The sequence below is a fragment of the Notothenia rossii genome, assembly GCF_949606895.1.
Source record: "Notothenia rossii genome assembly, chromosome: 7".
Taxonomy (NCBI): Eukaryota; Metazoa; Chordata; class Actinopteri; order Perciformes; family Nototheniidae; genus Notothenia; species Notothenia rossii.
The window spans coordinates 33252441-33273177 of record NC_136905.1 but is presented as its reverse complement, the minus strand read 5'-3'; the positions used below and the strand labels follow the sequence as shown (position 1 = coordinate 33273177).

Here is a 20737-nt window from a genome sequence, read left to right as displayed (position 1 = left end):
TAGTCAAATATTTGCCTCTGAATCATAGTGAAGTAGAAGAATAAAATACAATAGAAATGAGATACTAAAGTGTAGTACATTCAAGCAGCAGTTTATGGACAGACCTGGTTTAAGTATAGTGATCATAAGTCCATCTCCTCAGAAACATTGTCCTGAGTAGCTTTTTGAATTATTAGGAGTACTTCAGAACAAAAAAAAGCCCAATCATCTGCAGTGAAATTTGATTTTAATAGACAAATACACATCACATCTTTATTTTTCATCCAGCCGCAACGTTTTGTCCAGGAAGCAGCTCGCCGAGTCAAGAAGCTCCTGTCGGCTTCATTTAAAAAAAGAAAAACGCAACCAGGGCCCGTTCATTCTGAGCCCCTGGACACAGAGGGGCCCGATCTAAAGTCATTTCACCAAGGGCCGTCAAGAAACTCATTCATAGCGACTTTAAAGAGCAAACTGATTCCAGACCAGTGCTGTCAAAATAGACACATAGAATCCGTAGAAACACAGTTACATTTATAAGTGACGAAGCACAACACTCTGGGTTTTTATAACACAAGACATTTGTGTTTGTAGTTGAATGAAACGATAAAAGAAGGTGATATGTTCGATATACTCTAGGTTGCCCTTTGATCATGTCAGAATACAGGCAGATGCTTTTCTTTGGGAAAACTTCCAGTCAAGGTGACGCTTCACACATGGATCTATAGAGGGCACCCCATTAGAGAGAAAGTTATGAATAAAGGCAATCCAACCCTGATCGTGAGCAGAGACGACACAAAAACACAGTTCACTCATAATAACTGGCCAAAAATTATTACGCATATTGTGCTTAGACATGACTATCAAAGGCAGGACACATTAAATACAATCACAGGTATACACACACAGCATAAATAAATAATACAAATATATACAGGACTGTCTCAGAAAATTAGAATATTGTGATAAAGTTCTTTATTTTCTGTAATGCAATTAAAAAAACAAAAATGTCATACATTCTGGATTCATTACAAATCAACTGAAATATTGCAAGCCTTTTATTATTTTAATATTGCTGATTATGGCATACAGCTTAAGAAAACTCCAAAATCCTATCTCAAAAAATTAGAATAGTTCCTCAGACCAAGTAAAAAAAAAGATTTATAACAGCAAAACACAATCAAACATTTGAAAATGTCCATTAATGCACTCAGTACTTGGTTGGGAATCCTTTTGCACGGATTACTGCATCAATGCGGCGTGGCATGGAGGCAATCAGCCTGTGGCATTGCTGAGGTGTTATGGATGCCCAGGATGCTTCAATAGCGGCCTTTAGCTCATTAGCATTGTTGGGTCTGGTGTCTTTCAGCTTCTTCTTCACAATACCCCACATATTCTCTATGGGGTTCAGGTCAGGGGAATTTGCAGGCCAATCGAGGACAGTAATGCCATGGTCAGTACACCAGTTACTGGTGGTTTTGGCACTGTGGGCAGGTGCCAGATCATGCTGGAAAATGAATTCCTCATCTCCAAAGAGCTTTTCAGCAGACGGAAGCATGTAGTGCTCTAAAATCTCTTGGTACACAGCTGCATTTACTCTGGGCTTGATGAAACACAGTGGACCAACACCAGCAGCTGACATGGCTCCCCAAACCATCGCTGACTGTGGGAACTTCACACTGGATTTCAAGCAACTTGGATTTTGCTCCTCTCCAGCCTTTCTCCAGACTCTGGCGCCTTGACTTCCAAATGAAATACAAAACTTGCTTTCGTCTGAAAAGAGGACTTTGGACCACTGTGCAACTGTCCAGTGCTTCTTTTCCTTAGCCCAAGTCAGACGCCTCTTCCGTTGTCTTGAGTTCAGAAGTGGCTTGACCATGGGAATACGGCTATTGTAGCCCATTTCCCGGACACGTCTGTGAACAGTGACTTTTGATACCTGGACTCCAGCTTCAGTCCACTGTCTTTGAAGCTCCCCCAAATTCTGGAAGCGACTCTTCTTCACAATGCTGTTAAGGCTGCGGTCATCTCTCTTGGTTGTGCAGCGTTTCCTGCCACATTTCCCCCTTCCAACAGACTTTTTGTGGATGTGCTTTGAAACTGCACTCTGTGAACAGCTTGCTCTTTGAGAAATTTCTTTTTGTGTCTTACCCTCCTGATGGAGGGTGTCAATGAAGGTCCTCTGGACAGCAGTCAGATCAGCAGTCTTCCCCATACTTGTGATTTAGTTTACTGAACCAAGCTGAGTGTTTTTCAAGGCTCAGGAAACCCTTGCAGGTGTTTCGAGTTAATTAGACGATTCAAGTGATTCGTTGAACACCCTACTAGTATACTTTTTCATGATATTCTAATATTTAGAGATAGGATATTTGAGTTTTCTTAAGCTGTATGCCATGATCAGCAATATTAAAATAATAAAAGGCTTGCAATATTTCAGTTGATTTGTAATGAATCCAGAATGTATGACATTTTTGTTTTTTTTAAATTGCATTACAGAAAATAAAGAACTTTATCACAATATTCTAATTTTCTGAGACAGTCCTGTATAATCTATCTTGCTTTCTAGTGCCTTATTGCACCCAGGTTCAAATGCATGAAAATGCACATCATATCTTGAATTAAAGAAACAAAAAAAGACGCATAGAAGAGATACAGTAAGACTATAAGGTCAATAATAAATAACAGGGAGGGGTGAGAGGTCACGGTGGTGGTAGAAGTGTGTGCATGTGTGTGTGAGATGAGTGTCAGTGCATGCATGGGTGCATTGTAATGTTTGTGTAGCTATACAGTGGGGCAAAAAATGATTTAGTCAGCCACCAATTGTGCAAGTTCTCCCACTTAAAAAGATGAGAGGCCTGTAATTTTCATCCTAGGTATACCTCAACTATGAGAGACAAAATGGGGGGAAAGAATCCAGGAAATCACATTGTCTGATTTTTAAAGAATTTATTTGCAAATTATGATGGAAAATAAGTATTTGGTCACCTACAAACAAACAAGATTTCTGGCTCTCACAGACCTGTAACTTCTTCTTTAAGAGCCTCCTCTGTCCTCCACTTGTTAACTGTATTAATGGCACCTGTTTGAACTCGTTATCAGTATAAAAGACACATGTCCACAACCTCAAACAGTCACACTCCAAACTCCACTATGGCCAAGACCAAAGAGCTGTCAAAGGACACCAGAAACTAAATTGTAGACCTGCACCAGGCTGGGAAGACTGAATCTGCAATAGGTAAGCAGCTTGGTGTGAATAAATCAATTGTGGGAGCAATTATTAGAAAATGGAAGACATACAAGACCACTGATAATCTCCCTCGATCTGGGGCTCCACGCAAGATCTCACCCCGTGGGGTCAAAATGATCACAAGAACGGTGAGCAAAAATCCCAGAACCAAACGGGGGGACCTAGTCAATGACCTGCAGAGAGCTGGGACCAAAGTAACAAAGGCTACCATCAGTAACACACTACGCCGCCAGGGACTCAAATCCTGCAGTGCCAGACGTGTCCCCCTGCTTAAGCCAGTACATGTCCAGGCCCGTCTGAAGTTTGCTAGAGAGCATTTAGATGATCCAGAAGAGGATTGGGAGAATGTCATATGGTCAGATAAAACCAAAATAGAACTTTTTGGTAAAATCTCAACTAGATGTGTTTGGAGGAGAAAGGATGCTGAGTTGCATCCAAAGAACACCATACCTACTGTGAAACATGGGGGTGGAAACATCATGCTTTGGGGCTGTTTTTCTGCAAAGGGACCAGGAAGACTGATCCGTGTAAAGGAAAGAGGGAATGGGGCCATGTATCGTGAGATTTTGAGTGACAACCTCCTTCCATCAGCAAGGGCATTGAAGATCAAGCGTGGCTGGGTCTTTCAGCATGACAATGATCCCAAACACACCGCCCGGGCAACGAAGGAGTGGCTTCGTAAGAAGCATTTCAAGGTCCTGGAGTGGCCTAGCCAGTCTCCAGATCTCAACCCCACAAAAAATCTTTGGAGGGAGTTGAAAGTCCGTGTTGCCCAGCGACAGGCCCAAAACATCACTGCTCTAGAGGAGATCTGCATGGAGGAATGGGCCAAAATACCAGCAACAGTGTGTGAAAACCTTGTGAAGACTTACAGAAAACGTTTGACCTCTGTCATTGCCAACAAAGGGTATATAACAAAGTATCGAGATGAACTTTTGTTATTGACCAAATACTTATTTTCCACCATCATTTGCAAATAAATTCTTAAAAAATTAGACAATGTGATTTTATGGATTTTTTTTTCTCATTTTGTCTCTCATAGTTGAGGTATACCTAGGATGAAAATTACAGACCTCATCTTTTTAAGAGGGAGAACTTGCACAATTGGTGGCTGACTAAATACTTTTTTGCCCCACTGTATATATCAATGGATGTTCACTGGAGAGGCAGTGTGGTGCATTCATCCTGCTGAGGTTTGTTAACAGCAGGTCCAGTCAGCGGGGTGCTGGGGGGGGTTCATGCTGTAGCGGTGGTGTAGGGGGGGGGCGCCTGCTTTATAGGGATGCTGACGCTGTCATCATACGGAGGAAGCAGCACCTGGGGAAAGGGGAGAGAAAAAGAGATGGTTATTTTATCACTTGGGGTTGCAATGGAGCAGGTGCACTAATAGTCATTATAGTTACTATTGCACAATGACGAGTATTCAGTTTGTGCCGGTTGTTATCAAGTTGCCTAAAAATAAACCAGCACTCATGAAAATTAAAATAGAAGAATTCAACAGTTTAACAAAACTTTGGATCAATTCAAGTGTACAAGTAGAGTAGCCTACAATATAAGGCATTTCTCTTTGCACAACAGAAAATCTGATGGACAGGAAGCGCTTTGAAATTTAAAACAACAATTAGTATTATTAATATTATTATTATTATTATTGTATAAGCAACTTCAGTACATTACATTTTTTATAATAATCTTGAAATTAATTGGTTTAAGGGTCCCAACGGAAAATATTCAGGAACTTTTTTTAGAATGAATTTATAGTTCAAGTTAAGTTCTTTTGCTTTTTAACTGTCCACAACGCCCCACTTAGTTATGATTTTTACTATATTCACCTTAAAACCTTTAATTCACTCAAAGTCAGATTTGCATCCTCTCAGGCAATCCACTGAGAGAGTGTGCCTTTTACTCATTTTACTCCACTGTCTAGTTTTGCTGTTTACAATATGGCTAACAGAAATATTAGCTTTCTCAATGGTTTGTTTGCCTTCATACACAACAACAGCATGTGTGTGACCCGTGTCTCCCATGTTTGAAACAATGAGGCTTAAGGATGATCTGGACATCAGGTAATCGATAACCTTTAACAGCCTCTACTAGTGACTACATCCTCCTACACAGATCAATGCCTCCTTGAACTGTGGTGCCCTTTGATGGAAATAATTAGGACATATTCTCTGAACATGATAGATGAGAAGCTGGACTCTTATTATTGGCTTTTGTTGGCCTCGGAGTGAGACTTCTTGCACTGATGTAAGGAAATAAAAAATGCAAGTAGAGCGGCCTCATAAATAATGTTTCTTCTAAAATTCACTAGATGTAGAAACATTATAATAACCATCATTAGAAATGGTACATTTATAGTTAAAGTGGACCTATCATCCTATATTTGAATAATATAGTGTAGGACCATACCTATATATGGCATATTTATACTTTTTATTTTTCAAAATACCAAACAGATCATGCATTTTAGCCATTCCTCATTTCGCTCAATTTAACACTGTCTCTGCATGGGCTGATTCTGTGAGAACAGCACCATCTACAGGCCTGGCATATGTACTACAGCGTCTCCAGCGTTTTCGAACGGCAATGTCCGTGGCTGTCTCCTCTTGATTGGTGGAGTTGGCCCAATAGCCGTAGCGCCACTTCTGTGACCTCACAGAAGTGTTCAAATCTGGATCAGTCTGTATCAGATCCGTTGCGGCCCCTTTTGAAGAGATTTGGGTATGGAGGAAAATAGAGAGGGTTGTGTTTTCTGACACTTGGTGAGTTCCCTGGAACACCGGGGACACATATTCATGTATAAAAGATGTACAAAAGTGCATTTTGCATGATAGGTCACCTTTAAGTCAACTTTGGCAACTTTAATGATTGATTTTAGTTATTAGAAACATTGTAATGCTAATCAAGTGTTAACTAATTATAATAAATGCTTTTATTGTAACAGTTTATTGTTGCACATTTGTAATATCAGATTCATATTAAATATTACTATATATTATTTAAAGCAGATGCTCTGAAAACCAAAGAAAGACATGTCTGCTTTATTTATGCTACTAGAAAGGATGCTCTGTAATGTTGTTAGCAGCAAGTTAATGACAGTGAGCTAAGTGAACGATTTGAGCCACAGTCATAATAATTCATGTAGTTAAGTACAATTTCTTGCATAATCGGTGGCAGCATCCCCATCGTCCAGCCAATATGTTGGACACAGAGTTTATGGTTAACCAACTCATGAAGTTTTGGCATTAGCATTAGCCTCTTCTAGCTAGCTAACAAGTTACAGCTAATAAAACCTGCTAGCAAGAACAGTAACTTATGGTCATTGGTTAGAAATTTGAAAACTCTGTGAAATGAAAGACCTGATTTTTAAAGACTTTTAAATGCTAATCTGCAACTGTTTCCCAGATTTGTTCCGGCCTAGCAAATGTAATTTTAGGAAGCGGGGCTTAGCAAGTTGGGTTATCACTCAAATCAACCTCATAAAGACAAATGGTGGTTTGTTCTATGAGCCATTGAAAGGGTTACTTATTGTAACTCATTTATTTTCAAATAAAGCACCTGACTGTGTTTCTGTAAGACTGTTCTATGTTTGCAGGTCAGTCGCTAAGAAAGAAGCTTCCTGTTCCCTTCTTTACAGGGTAATGCTGTTTCTTGTTTCTTTAAACATGAAATAAAGACTTTCAGTGTATAAAAGGTTTTTTACTCAGAGGAGTCTTAAGCTGCAGACTGAGGAGAACAGGTTTCTCAAAATACTTATGAAACTCAACATACTGCAAGCTGGAAATAGAGCCGGATAATGACAGCTCCTTTTGTGTTTGTGCAGAAAACGGGCATTTCACAATTGCAGAAAAAGGTCATTCATATTTCTACAGCCCACTTGTTTTTCTCCCTTCTGTCAAAGCATGGAGGTATAATAAGTGTGTGGGCAGCAGGGTGACAGTGGTCAAGGGGGCCAGGCCTGAGCAACAGGAGAGCCAGACAAAGCTCCCTTTTACTGTGCTACAATGTGCCTCTGCCAGGATGCCAGGATGGAGCTTCATGTCTCGGTCCAAGTCTGTCCATCCATCTATGTGAGCTGGTGTAATACTGCCTGCTATGATAGCCTATGTTCATATTTCCCTCCTCCACCAACATGATGACTTTACAGTTGCTATTTTAAGTTGGCCTGAGCGGAGGAATCTTACAAATAAGATGAAAACTTGACTTAGAAATGGATGTAATTATTTTCTCAAAGGGTATTTTATTGCCTTTGTAAGTGAAAGAAAATCGAGATCAGATATTGTTTTATGTTGATTATCAAAATGACATTCATAGACATAAAGGATAGTTTAATGGACTAGCACAGGGAATTTTGTTTTGCTCCTTTTCAACTCTGATTTTATTAATAATGTGCTGACTTTTCATCTGTCAGGGAAATAAGTCTCTCACAGTTAACTCTGTCAAAAGTGTGGCTGCATGAGAGGAATGTCTGTAGTATTATATGTCTCTATTCAACAGCTCATTAGAAAAAGTAGTTAACATTCACATTGGTGGTTTGTCAGGGAAAATAAGTTTGTAGAAATCTTTTCTCTATTGCAGTGCGAGCTCTAAGAAAACTGAACAGCTAAGTCAACTTTATACTGAGTCTGGTGAAATTCTATTTTCAAAAAACGAATAAACTAATAACTAACTAATAAAATGTGATGCTACACCAAGTGTAGCCTGTGTTACCGAAGCCTGATATATGTAGTGTTCTGTGCCTTAGAGCTCCATCATTGTTCAACATTTTACTTAAAATCATTACACTGTTGCTCTCAAGGACATGTTCCCTCAGTGCCATGAATGTGAATGATATTTATTTTGAGTAAATCCCATTTACACAATCTTGCTGCCCGCCAAAAACCAATGGGCTCGAAGCCAGAGCAACAGATAGGCAGGGGAACCAACAAAATATTGAGAGACGGACCAACACAATGTTGGATTTGGTTTTCTCCCAGGATTTGTAGGAAATTATAGAAATATAGGATATCCTTAGCTTTAATAATAATACATTCAATGTATATAGCGCTTTTCTATCTTATCTTTTCAACCTTGATTTTAAACTATGAAGTCCACATGGTGATTTGGGTCTTATGGTACAATGCTGATCATTGGAGGTGACTTACCGTGGTGTCATTGGTCGTGACATAGAGGAGGACTTCCGAACCCCGGCCGTTCACATATCTGTAGCAGTTCCACACACATGCTATCAGGTAGGCCTAATGTTGGATAGAAAAAAATCACAGGTTAATCCAAAAATTAGGGATTACTTAGCAACACCAATTTTGCTATTTATGGTAGGGGTGATAAATACATGCAAACGCACGACTCGATGTTAGCCATGTTAGAGACATGGACCTATGGAGGACAATGTTAGACTATCCACCAATTTAGCAAATATTTTCTGGATTGCCAAACAACTTCATAGAAACATGTCCCTCCTAGAATACATTGTTAAGAATTTCGTGATTACATAACTTTGCAGCACCAAAAAACAAATGTGTCAAATACATGGTTTGTGACTCAATAACAACTGTATACAGTATGCTAAATACCCACAAAATATAATGACAATCCCATCAGCCTCAGCTGTATTTTTCAGCTAATTAGCTAATATTACAATGCTACATAAGATCGAGAAAGTGGTAAAGATTATAACTTATTTTTCAACTGTTAACATGCTAATAGGAGCATTTAGCTCAACGCCATGCTAACTTAAGTACAGCCTTAGAGTATAGTTAATCATTTCCTCTCCATGTCATTTAATTAGGTTATCTGTAGTGTAAGTGTAACATTGCTGTTCTCATATGGCCCCTTTAATAACATACACAATATGTAGCATGTGATAAAAGTATGTTTTTCAAATAAACTCACACCAACATTAGCCGCGTTCACACCGGAGTACTTTTCCCACTTTAGTTCCGATATAGTTCTGAAATGTCGCGTTCACACAAAAAAGAGCCGGAACTAAAATTCGTTAATGAGAACATTTTTACCCCCTTTTCCGTCCCTGCTAGAGAGCAGGGACTTTCGTGCGGCTCTCTTGTGAGAAAGAGCTATATTTCTGATTGGCTGGGCGGATTGCAAACCAGGCCCCGTAAAACTCAAAAAAAAAATTGTGAAGCCACCGTTTTATTATCCTCGCATTAGCATTAGCATTAGCCCAGCGCAGAAACACAGAGAGACTAATTTATGGCAACACAAAATAAAACATGGGAGCGGTGGAGATGAGGAGGTATCGGCGTTCTGGCGATTTACTCGGAAGGCTTCAGTCCCCAACTCCGGGGACTTCCGGCCGGGGATTTTGGGCGGCAGTATACGCCGTGGAGTTGTTTGCGGCCTGCCAGTAAACCCAAAGCAGAAGAAGAAGAAGTGCCGTCAGCGGTTTAATTTGCCTAATCCACCCCCAGGGATTTATTCCGGTGTGAACGCGATCTGTATTTAGTTCATCAGAACTAAAGAGTTCTAAATTCTCATGAATCTTAAAAGGCGCTTTCACACCGCAGTACTTTTCCCACAAAGGTTCATGAGAATTTATTTCATCAGAACTCTTTAGTTCTGATGAACTAAATACAGATCGCGTTCACACCGGAATAAATCCCTGGGGGTGGATTAGGCAAATGAAGCCGCTGACGTCACTTCTTCTGTTTTGGATTTACTGGCAGGCCGCAAACAACTTCACGGCATAAACTGCCGCCCAAAATCCCCGGCCAGAAATCCCCGGAGTTGGGGACTGGTTTATTATACATCCATGACTGGCTTCAGTAGAAGCTGCTGGGAGTCCCAGCAGCTTCTACTGAAGCCTTCCGAGTAAATCGCCAGAACGCCGACCTCCTCATCTCCTCAGCTCCCATGTTTTATTTTGTGTTGCCATAAATTAGTCTCTCTGCGTTTCTGCGCTGGGATAATGCTAATGCTAATAATGCTAATGCAAGGATAATAAAATGGTGGCTTCACAACACTTCTTTTGAGTTTTACGGGGCGTGGTTTGCAATCCGCCCAGCCAATCAGAAATATAGCTCTTTTCTCACAAGAGAGCCGCATGAGAGTCCCTGCTCTCTAGCAGGGACGGGAAAGGGGGTAAAAAGGTTCTCATTAACTAATTTTTGTTCCGGCTCTTTTTGGTGTCAACGCGACATTTCGGAACTATATCGGAACTAAAGTGGGAAAAGTACTGCGGTGTGAAAGCGCCTCTTGAAGATAACTCACATAAAATACAGCTAATAATCCAATCATCCCATTGCATTCTGACACCGTTTTCAGGTTCTATCATAGAGCTGTACATGTAGCAGAAACAACTATAAATTGTTCCCTGTCATCCAGAAATAATTTGTCTCTCAGCAGGACACTTTCTACTGGAATTCCCCGGACAAACACAGCACCATCTGGTAAATCCATCACAAACCAAAGCCAGACTGAGCTCTCGAACGTGTTTGATAACCCGATTAGAAGCCACCTAATGCTCTGATGGCTAAGTTATTTCAGATGCCCCCAAGGAATCTGCAGAGATATTTCCAGCGACAGAGAACTCAATTTAGCTCTCAGTCCACTGCGAATGAAAGTGTGATAATGACGCTCACTGTGCAAAGCAAATTCCTTCTGTCAGAAATGGTCACCTTGTCCATTGAATAAAAAAAAAAAATGTTAGGGTTTTAGCTCGTTTGGAACTAGTGCACCAGGACTTTCAAGCGAACATACCCTCCTTGTTTCTTGTTATTCTGAGTTTGTATCTTATGGTTTATTGCACTTATTGCATGTCACTTTGGATTTATACATCTCTTTTTTTTTCTTTAACCAGACACTTTAACTACACTGCTATGGACAATCATTTGCACTACTGTAAATATATTTAATGTAATATATTCATCTTTATCCGTTTACAAGTGAATGTTATTTGTTTATTTACTGACTTTTATATATATATATATATATATATATATAAGTGGGTGTACAGGAGAGTATATATGTATATATACATAGCCTATATGTATGTATGTATGTATGTATGTATGTATATTTCTTTTAGATATTTAATCTGTATTCCTCGGGATTGTGAGAAACAACATTTCGATCTCACACTCAGAAGATTGACAATAAAGTTGACTATGATAAAAGCAACAGCTAAATTCAATGTATTAAAAATGACTGAGACACTAACAAAACAGCTGCCGTTTAAATAAGCCTTTTGTCCTATAGTCTCAGATGTAACATTATATTTCACATAATACAGTGGGTTGTTAGCAGAGCTGCATCATAACTTAAAGTGGACCTATCATGCTATATTTGAATAATATATTGTAGGGCCATACCTATATAAAACATGTCTGTGAAGTTTTTTTTTCAAAATACCAAACAGATCCTGCATTTTAGCCATGCCTCATTTCGCTCTATTTGCTCTATTCCAGCCCTGTTTTTGCAAGGGCTGATTCTGTGGCAAATGAGCTGCAGCTGACCACGCCCCCCTGCAAAGGAGGGGGGTGAGGCACGAGCGTCATGTTACCATGCTGTTACCATGCTGTTGCCATGCCACGGCAACCTCTCATTCCCCTGAGAGGTGGAGAGTTGCCCATATCGGCGGAGCTCCTCGTTACTGACGTCAGAGATATTTCAAATCAGTCTGTATCAGATCCGTTTTTAGAGATTTGGAAAAGAGAGAGGGTGTGTTTTCTGACACTTGGTGAGTTCCCTAATACACCGGGGACACATATTCATGTATAAAAGACGTACAAAAGTGCATTTTGCATGATAGGTCCCCTTTAAATAACATATCTGGTAGATTTACTGGAGCTTCTGCAGTTAGTGTTAGCAAAGTGATTGCTTTGAGCTAAATGCAAATGTCAGCATACTAACATGCTCACAATCACAACACTACCATGTCACTATTTATGCGGTAATACATTCACCATCTTATATTCATCTTAAGCAGTTATTTGTCATAACTCAAAATATAGGTCAGGTAGAACATTTTACTTGATGATGGCGCTAGATGAAAGGTCAGGGATCCCTAGAGTAACAATGTTTTTGTGAGGAGGTCATTCATGTGTCAGTGGTATTCCTGGTAAGTCTTGCATTAAAAAAAAATACAAAACTTTAAAAATAAACGTGAGCACTAGATACAGGTATATCAATATAGAAAGTTACATTAAAAGCAGGTGCCTCTGTCAAGGTTGAAATAGACATAGTTTCTCTTGTAAGAAAATGTGTTGTGAAATACAACCCTGGCAGGTCTGTAATGACTCTACGTGTTCTTAAGTGTATGAAGAAGTATTAATTAGAGAGAAAGAAAACCTTACCTTGAAGAATAGAATAGAGCCGATGAAGATCAGCACGATGAGGGCCAAGCAAATATTACTGAGAGCAGCGATCTCCTCTTTGTAAGGGAAGTTATCAGGCTGCAAAGGAGTCCGAAAAAAAACAGCGCTTATTTGAGGTGCAAGGAGCATTAGATAGTAGAGGCATCTGTAACTGTACATCCATCAGTACTGAACTGAGAACATTTCAGAACCTACAAAAGCCTTTCTAAACCATAAAGTTCAATATTGTGCTGTTAAACATCACTGACTTCACTTTCAAGAGGAAAAAACTTGAAGTCTCGTACCAGTTGCTGCAGGTAATCCTGTATCGTGTTGGGGTAAACCACAACGCTGATCGCCACCAGGGTGTTCAGAGCAAAGTCGAATATTTGGTAACAGAAAAAGGGGATGATCCAGGCAGGATGCAGCTGAAACAGAGATATGTCTTTTAGGTATTTAAGTTAGATATTGTGGACATCAATCAGAGCTAGAACTGGGAGATTACATTATGTTTAAAATAAAAATATTTGTATTATTTTAACATACTACATTTAGCCTTATTTTAACCAGTAGCATTGTAAATAGTATTATGAAGAACATCAACAACACTTTCTATGACACCTATGTTTATAATGCAATATTAACACACCTTAATGTGTTATAATTGGCATATAGCACTTTATTATTAGAGTTAAAAGCATTCATTCATATATTAAAAGTAGTTGAAGTAAATTTTGACCACTTATAGTGGTATACCCAGCTTGTAATGAATTAAATCAGCTTACGCCGCACGTTGTAATGCTTTATCTACATTGGTGTCATAGAAGGTGTTACTGAAATCCTAATGACTCATCAGTTTACCTTGTATGCCCCGTATGCTGCCATCCCACATATCAGTATCATCAGCACAGAGATCGCAGAGGCAATGCACATGCCTGCAGCGGAGGGAGGGGGAGTCAAAATCACAAGGCACATTCAATGACAACATCATAACTCTGAAATACAAATTATGTACAAATCAAATCAGGTTTTATTTATATATAGCACATCTTAAAAACGAGCTAAAGTGCTGTACATGCAAATAAGAAGATAAGCAACAAGCTGCATTATGTCAACCAGACATGATATTAACCTCCACTCTGTCATTCGCTCCATGCCAACCCAGCCTCAAACCAACCCTGCATAAAATTCTGTGAAATAAGAATAGCGCCGTGCAAAACCAAAACACAGTGATAAGGGTGTAGTGGAAGAAATAGGGAGTTTAATTCCATGCCCATTTACAATAAACTGAAAATTAAAGGATGAATAGCATTTTCTCTGAAAAGGGCTTGAAAGTGTATAGAAAGGCAATATAAAACGATTTTCTCAGCCTCTAATTTAGCTATGTTTAAAGTGGGCAGAAAGTATTAGAGACCTCTAGATAATCTCAATTGTTTATGGAAAATGTCATGATTATAAAAAGAGATGGTTTTAACATGCAATAACTGAGCTGTGTGTCCACTTTAACTTTGGAAAGAGACATGCTAGCTGTCCACTCTTTTTTTTTAAATGTTGTGAAGTTAGTAGCTAATAAAGGCATAAAAAGACAGAAATGTATAATTCTTTCTTTAATAGAAATGTTTCTTCTGCGCGTAAAGTGTCCAAACCAAGCATGTGTTTTAAACAGTTTAATCCCTTTGTGAATTGTTTCCACTTGCGCCATCCTTTAATTTATTCATACAGCGGGCATCCAAATGAATTAATCTTGAGTCCAATAACCATCAAAGTCACTCCAATAGTGCTCCTTAATTACGCTTTCATCCTCCTTTAAGGAAATACTTCACATTCATCCAGTTTGTGACAGTAGTTTTAGCATTTTGAGACTTTTAAACTTTAATTATCGCTGTTGCGCCCCCCCCATTATGTGTGGGGGGGCGCAACTTCCGACAGGAGTCATTTGGGGGGTCTCTTGGGAAAAAAGGTTGGGAACAACTGATCTAGTACATCACAAATCTGTGCCTATGACTTAAGAACAGCAGAAAAAAGGTTTGAATAATCAGTCAGAATAATCCTTCCCTCACTTATTCTTCATCCTTTGAACAAGTGTGTGGAAAAGTTTTGGCAGGTGATTTATTTTGAGGATTTTGTGAGTAGACCACTTCCCCAGGTTCTAAATGCATGGTAGCTTGCTAACAAACAATATTTGCACCTTGCATTTAGAATTCATGGAGAGATTAAAACCTGAGCAAAACGTTTATGTTTGTTGGTAGATTTAGGACATGGGGAAATGGGTCACGTCAGCCCACTGTGGCCCAAATTAATATTACAACAACATATATGTCTACTTATTTTCCCTGTTTTTACAGATGGACAGAAATAGACTAGAACACTTTTTTCCACTTCCAAGGAATTTAAATTCAACAAATGACTTCCCTCTCTGGGCTTCCGTAATCTACCTCAACATACAGATATTTTCTTTTTATGTTAGATTTTTTGTGAAATGGTCAAACATTCTATGAACAACACAACGGCATGATATATTAAAGCAGAAATAGCATAGCACAGAGCAGCGTTATGTCCTAACCTACTGCTGTGCATGTTTTGATGTCGTATTGAATTATGTATGTTGAATTATGTATTTGAACCATTGTTCCAAATGACTAGTGCCTCTGCCAACAAAAGTACAGCATCAAACACATACAGTATTTTGCTGAAATAACTTTTAACCTTTTTGAGCCCTGTAAATGCAGCTGTTGCAGCAGCACAAAATAAACAAAGATGAATGGAGTCAAAAAAAGAAGTATATACTAACAGTATAAGAGCAATTTAGGAAAAAGTTAAAGGGTCAAAAATATAATCTGGGATAAAGTATTGACATTTAGTATTGTCTGTTTGAATATAGCAAAACCAAAATGAGTTTTGAAATTGTTACTGTGATAGACTTTTTAATGTATTAAGTGTCTGTTTTAGTCATAGGTTTTAGTATGACGTGTGTACCTGCACCAGGAATTGCAGATGGAAATAAGCATAAATCATGTCTTGGATTAATACATTTTTATACATGTTTCTTGTTTAATGAAGACAATAATCAATAACAATATAAAAGTGTCATATTTTGATGATTATCTGAATCACTTTCCAGCTAAATTAGCACCATAATTCCAACTGGAGTGGCAAAAGGTCTACAATTAAATGTAAGAACTGTCACTATTTCACAAGTTAGACACTTCTATTATTGTTTGTTTGGTGGCTCATCTAAACTCTCCTGTCATTTCAGATCTCGCCTTCCTCCAGAGGCCCCTTCCCCTCACCTGTTACTCATTCCCTCATCACTCCACAGTATTTATACCACCTCACTATCACTTGTCCTTTGCCAGATTGTCTTGTCGTTTCCGCCAAGCTCTCCAGTGAGTGTTGGTCTCTAGCCTAGATTTTTGTCCTGCCCGGTTATTGATCCCTGCCTGCCTGTATACGGATCTCGAGTTCCTGCCTGCTCCCTGTCTGTTTTTTGTTGCCTGTCTGACGGATTCCCTGGTTTTGACCCTGCCAGTCCCTGACCTGAATAAACTGAACATTGCTAAACACTGGTTGTATCTGAGTCGTGCTATTGGGTTCTGATCTGTACCTGTGATCGTGACACACTACAGCTTGACGTTTGTCAAATCTGAATATTTGGACAGGACCACAGGACTCCTAATCCCTTGGAGCAGTGATAACAATCAACCCATCACGCTGCTGTCTGTCAGACTGTTCCACTTACACCTGCTGTTAAGAAGGCTTTCTAAATGCTCGCCAAACATGGACATTAGGCGTGTCTGTGGATTTAGGTGACCGACCATCTTCTAGGCTAATGTGCGAGGTCACTTTAATCACACAATAAATCATTCTATTAGTCAGTTGACAACTCTATTGGGGTTTTCCCCCGCAGGCAGAGATTAAGTCATCCGTCACGCTCAATTATAGGAGATTAAGCTTCAGGTAGAATAGAAACGCTGTAGAGGTCAGTGGAGTTTTCTTACAGAATGCAAACACACTGTTTATCTGAGATTTTATGAAACATAAATGTTAAGATATTGGAATACAACGATAGTATTCAGTTGATGGTGGTATTGTGAGATTAAACATTCACTTTAAAGCAAAGACTGGCTTTATGGGATACTTACTGGCATCATCCATGACATCCAGGTCATTAGCCAACTCAGCACTGGTCAGGTGGTACTGCTCAGGATCACTGAGCGCTGTGAGCAGGATGAGCAACACCACGGCATTGATGAGCTTATAGGGACAGAAGACATAGTGGTGAATAAAAAGTCAACAAATGGAGGGAAATACAGAAAGAATGCAAAATGGAGGAGCTGAAAGTGCTCATGAAATGTAAAAATATAAACATTTTCATGAGCTGCAGGGAAACAAAACAAAATCCTTAGTGGAGATAGTGTAGCCATGTTAAATGACGTACAGTCAAGCTCTAAGTCCAGGCACATACATTGGCTTTGGTCTGGCCGACGCAGTTCATTATGCAGATGCCTCATACATCCCTATTGATCAGATTAATGTAATGGAAAATTCTCAGCCGTCGATAGGGGTCACACAAAATCTGCTACCTGAAGAGGCCAACTTCTAATTTATTCATAGGGGGCGGAGAGAGGATTTTTCCACAAGTGGTGTTTGGTTTAGCTAACAGTCTCCTGGTCATTCAGTTAAACAGAGGAAGATAGCCGCAAGTGAGAATTGAATATAAAAAAGATTGCACATATATTTTCATGTTTTGAAATATCCACAGTATGAGTTTTTCTAATTATAAATATTCGTCATCTCAATTAGGTAAATTGTGTATACATCATTGATGTGAGAGGAACATAAACCAATGAATAACCCACTGAATAATGCCCATTTAGAGATAAAGAACCATCAAATAAAGGCCTCTATAAGTCAAATAGCTTAGCTAACAGTAAAATAAAATGGTATGCTTTAAAGTTTGCAGTGGGCAAAAAAGCAGTACAATTTATGAATTTTCCTAAAATACACGAATAATATAGGTTTGAATCTTTCTTAAATTCCCTCATAATAATCATAAAATGCAGCACACGGTATGAAGGCTGTCTGATGTGCTCCTGCTCCTACTTTCCCTGCTCTGTCTCTGCAGGGCTCCAGGAGAAGTGACAGCTGAGGGACTCACCATGTACCAGACCCCCAGGATGATGGTTCCAGTGCGGACATGGCAGCACAGGCAGCAGCTGGTGGAGAACCAGCGGTCCCACGGGGAAAGCATCATGTTGTCTGCGCGTGTGCTAACAACTGCGCGAGCGCCAACGAACGATGTCGGTGTTTAAAATGGAAGGAGCTCGCGCGTTGTGCCTCCGGTCGGTCCTCTGTTGATGAACGGGATCCGGCTGCTTCTGACCTCACCGTGAGCGGCTTAACAAACGTTAGTCAAGCTAACGTCAAGGCAAATATGACTTCCGATTTCACAATAAAACTATTTTCTATGTAGCCTACGAAGTAGGATACGAAGAAGACAATAAACACGTTGTAGATCAATGTTTTATGCAAATATCCTTTCTTTCTCTCCTTAATTATCAAAATGCAGTTGATAAATTCAGAAGATGTACCATTATTAGTTTTTGTATTACTTTCCTTTTTTTTAATTCAACCAGCAGCATGGTCTGCGACGCGATCATGTAACCACAGCCAAAAAGAGTCACTTCAAACGTAGAGACTGTCCTGTGCTTCATGCAATATTTACACATTTCATCATTTTAACACAACTAGTTGCCGATTCAACACATCATTAGTCATGCCAGGGCTTCTGTTTTTTTTTTTTATACCATAAATCAAATTAAAATACTGTTTTAATGTATACTCTTTGTTGTTATATACAGTCTGTATATGCCTCCTCTCTTCCAAACATCTATATCAAACATTCCCCTGTGTCAGCTTCTCGAGCTATCCTAGCCTATGTGTTGCAGTTATTTTAAATGCCAATTTACTGATTTTAACTGTGTTTTACTAGTTTTTGTTTGCTACCAAGACCGTTGGTCTTTTATGCTAAAAAATATTGTCATCAGCAATGCCCTTATTCCCCCATGGGAATAAATAGTAGGTTATTTTATTCTGCCATACAGCCTAGGAATGTATCAAAAGAAAACGTTGATTTAATGAAGAAATAATGTTATACCTCCCCTGTGTTCCTCACAAGAACAAACAGTTTGCCTCGTTTGTGCTTGATTAAAAAATAAGCAACGCAAAATTATGAACATAAAGCAATGTTTAATTTCTTCAAGCCATGTCGTTGCCTTATTTGTTCTTTAGACAGTTAACACTCTGTATACAATGCACACAAGTAAATATTTGACCCAACGCTCTTATTTTGAAGGCTGAACTGCTTCCTGTGTGACTCTGGGCTCTTGATGCAGTTATCAGTCCTGCTGATGATAAACACTGGGACAAACTAATAGGATCAAATGCCATGATGTAACCCGTCATTTCCAGAAAGTTATAGAAAGGAAGCTTAACTTTAATACTTTACATTTAGAAATGACAAGTGGAATCGTGGCGTGGTTTAGGCCTACTCCCTTTAAATAATAACAAATATATATTCTAAATACATTCACCTTTTTCTTCTGACATTGTTCAGTACGGACCAAATTCTGTCTTTAAAGTATTTTAGTATTTCATCTTACTTCTTCCTTCTCTCTGTCTATACCTGTGTACTCTCATGTTCCGATTAACCCAGCTTCCCCAAATTTCTTTCTTTTTGGTGTCTATATACGCCGGGAACCGGAGTCATGGATGATCCTGCGGTCCTGTGTCATTGATCGCGAGTCCTGGATCTTGAGTCGTGGCTGTGGTCCTGGATCATAAGTCCTGGATGGATATGCTCGTGGATTCATCTTCCTATTATACACACATGCACTGAGACAAATGTAACATTTGTGATATTGGGCTATATAAATAAACATTGATTGATTGATTGATTGATTGAGAAGTCCACGACTTCTTAATGGCAGAATTCCAGTGACTTTTTCAGACCGTCTATGATATGGAGACGCGATTTAATTTTCAAACAGGACTTGGCACCTGCCCACACTGTCAACAGTAGCCTACCATGACCATGGATTTGTTGTGCTTGATTATAAAAAACTCGTCTGAGCTGAACTCTATTGAGAATATATGGAATATTGTCAAGAAGAAGACGAGAGACCGACCAGACCCAACAACGTAGACGAGCTGAAGGCCACTACTGAAGCAACCTGTGCAGTCATCACAGCTCAGCAGAGCCACAGCCGAATGGATGCAGTCATTCAAGCAGGCCCAACACAGTAATTGGATCTGAAACATGAACATACATTTTAGAAGGCCGATATTTCTGTATTAAAAATCAGTTTTTGTATTGGTCTTATGTAATATTCTAATTTTCTGAGGTTCTGAATTTTTTGATTTCATAATCATCAAGCTTAAAACTTTTAATTGCTAGAAATAATTAACTTTGTGTGTAATTAATCTATATAATAGATTAGTTTCACCATTTGAATTGAATTACTGAAATTAATTACATTTTCCACCCTATTCTAATTTATTGAGATGCACCTGTATATTTGTACTGCAACAGGTCTCTCCCTTAACTGTCACCTTGCATCTGACCAGAGGGGACAGTAAGCCCGCCAAAGGATCTGCGGGACCTGCATTCTGATTGGCCAAGTCACTTCTGTGTCGGAAACTGTTTCGATTGGCTTAGGAACTTCTGTTTTATTTATCCTTTGAGAACTGGGTTACGCAAACAAAAAAACACATTACAAATGTAAATTTGAAAAGGGCACTTTTCTAATAGGAGGGCAAAAGGGCAGGTGTCCTCTGATGTCTAACTGTGCACGAGCCTGATATCAAACGTGTGTCTTAGGGGCTTTAAAGTGTGTACAGCATATGAGATCCTCTGTCTTAAGACCTTTGCAGAATACAAGGTATTACTATTAAAACATAGGGAATACAAATGACAAAATGATAATGGGATTGTATATTTAAAAAAAAGGAAAGATGGATCCAGGAGGGTGTAAACAAATCATCCATGGCAACTGCCTTGTTAGGCACTGATTGCTAGTTTAATTTTCTGATAATAGTAAATAGTTGTTCCTTTGGATGACTGTTATGTTAATGGTCCCTCCAGTAGTAGACTCAACCTATGAAAACTATATAAAAAGGAAGCCCAAATATAGAAGAACTG

At 39.1% G+C, this 20737-nt stretch overlaps 1 protein-coding gene across 1 annotated transcript; it reads right to left on the bottom strand.

The window, feature by feature from the left end:
* Positions 1–209: 209 nt before the first annotated feature.
* LOC307012995 (lysosomal-associated transmembrane protein 4B-like) lies at positions 210–20614 on the bottom strand. The gene is made up of 7 exons (XM_079640217.1): positions 17696–20614; positions 16680–16791; positions 13399–13472; positions 12843–12965; positions 12538–12636; positions 8371–8463; positions 210–4540 (listed from the first exon to the last, which is right to left on the bottom strand). The coding sequence occupies exons 1-7, from the start codon at positions 17789–17791 to the stop codon at positions 4460–4462; spliced, it is 678 nt and encodes a 225-aa protein (XP_079496343.1). The 5' UTR covers positions 17792–20614; the 3' UTR covers positions 210–4459.
* Between the last annotated feature and the right edge of the window lie 123 nt (positions 20615–20737).

Bases quoted from the DNA above. Each gene is read 5' to 3' on its own strand.
- LOC307012995 (XM_079640217.1), bottom strand. From the start codon at position 17,791: ATGATGCTTTCCCCGTGGGACCGCTGGTTCTCCACCAGCTGCTGCCTG. The intron at 13,473-16,679 runs GTAAGTATCCCA...CCTCCGCTGCAG, and splicing joins GGATGTCATGGATGATGCCA to GCATGTGCATTGCCTCTGCG. The intron at 12,966-13,398 runs GTAAACTGATGA...TCTCTGTTTCAG, and splicing joins CAGCATACGGGGCATACAAG to CTGCATCCTGCCTGGATCAT.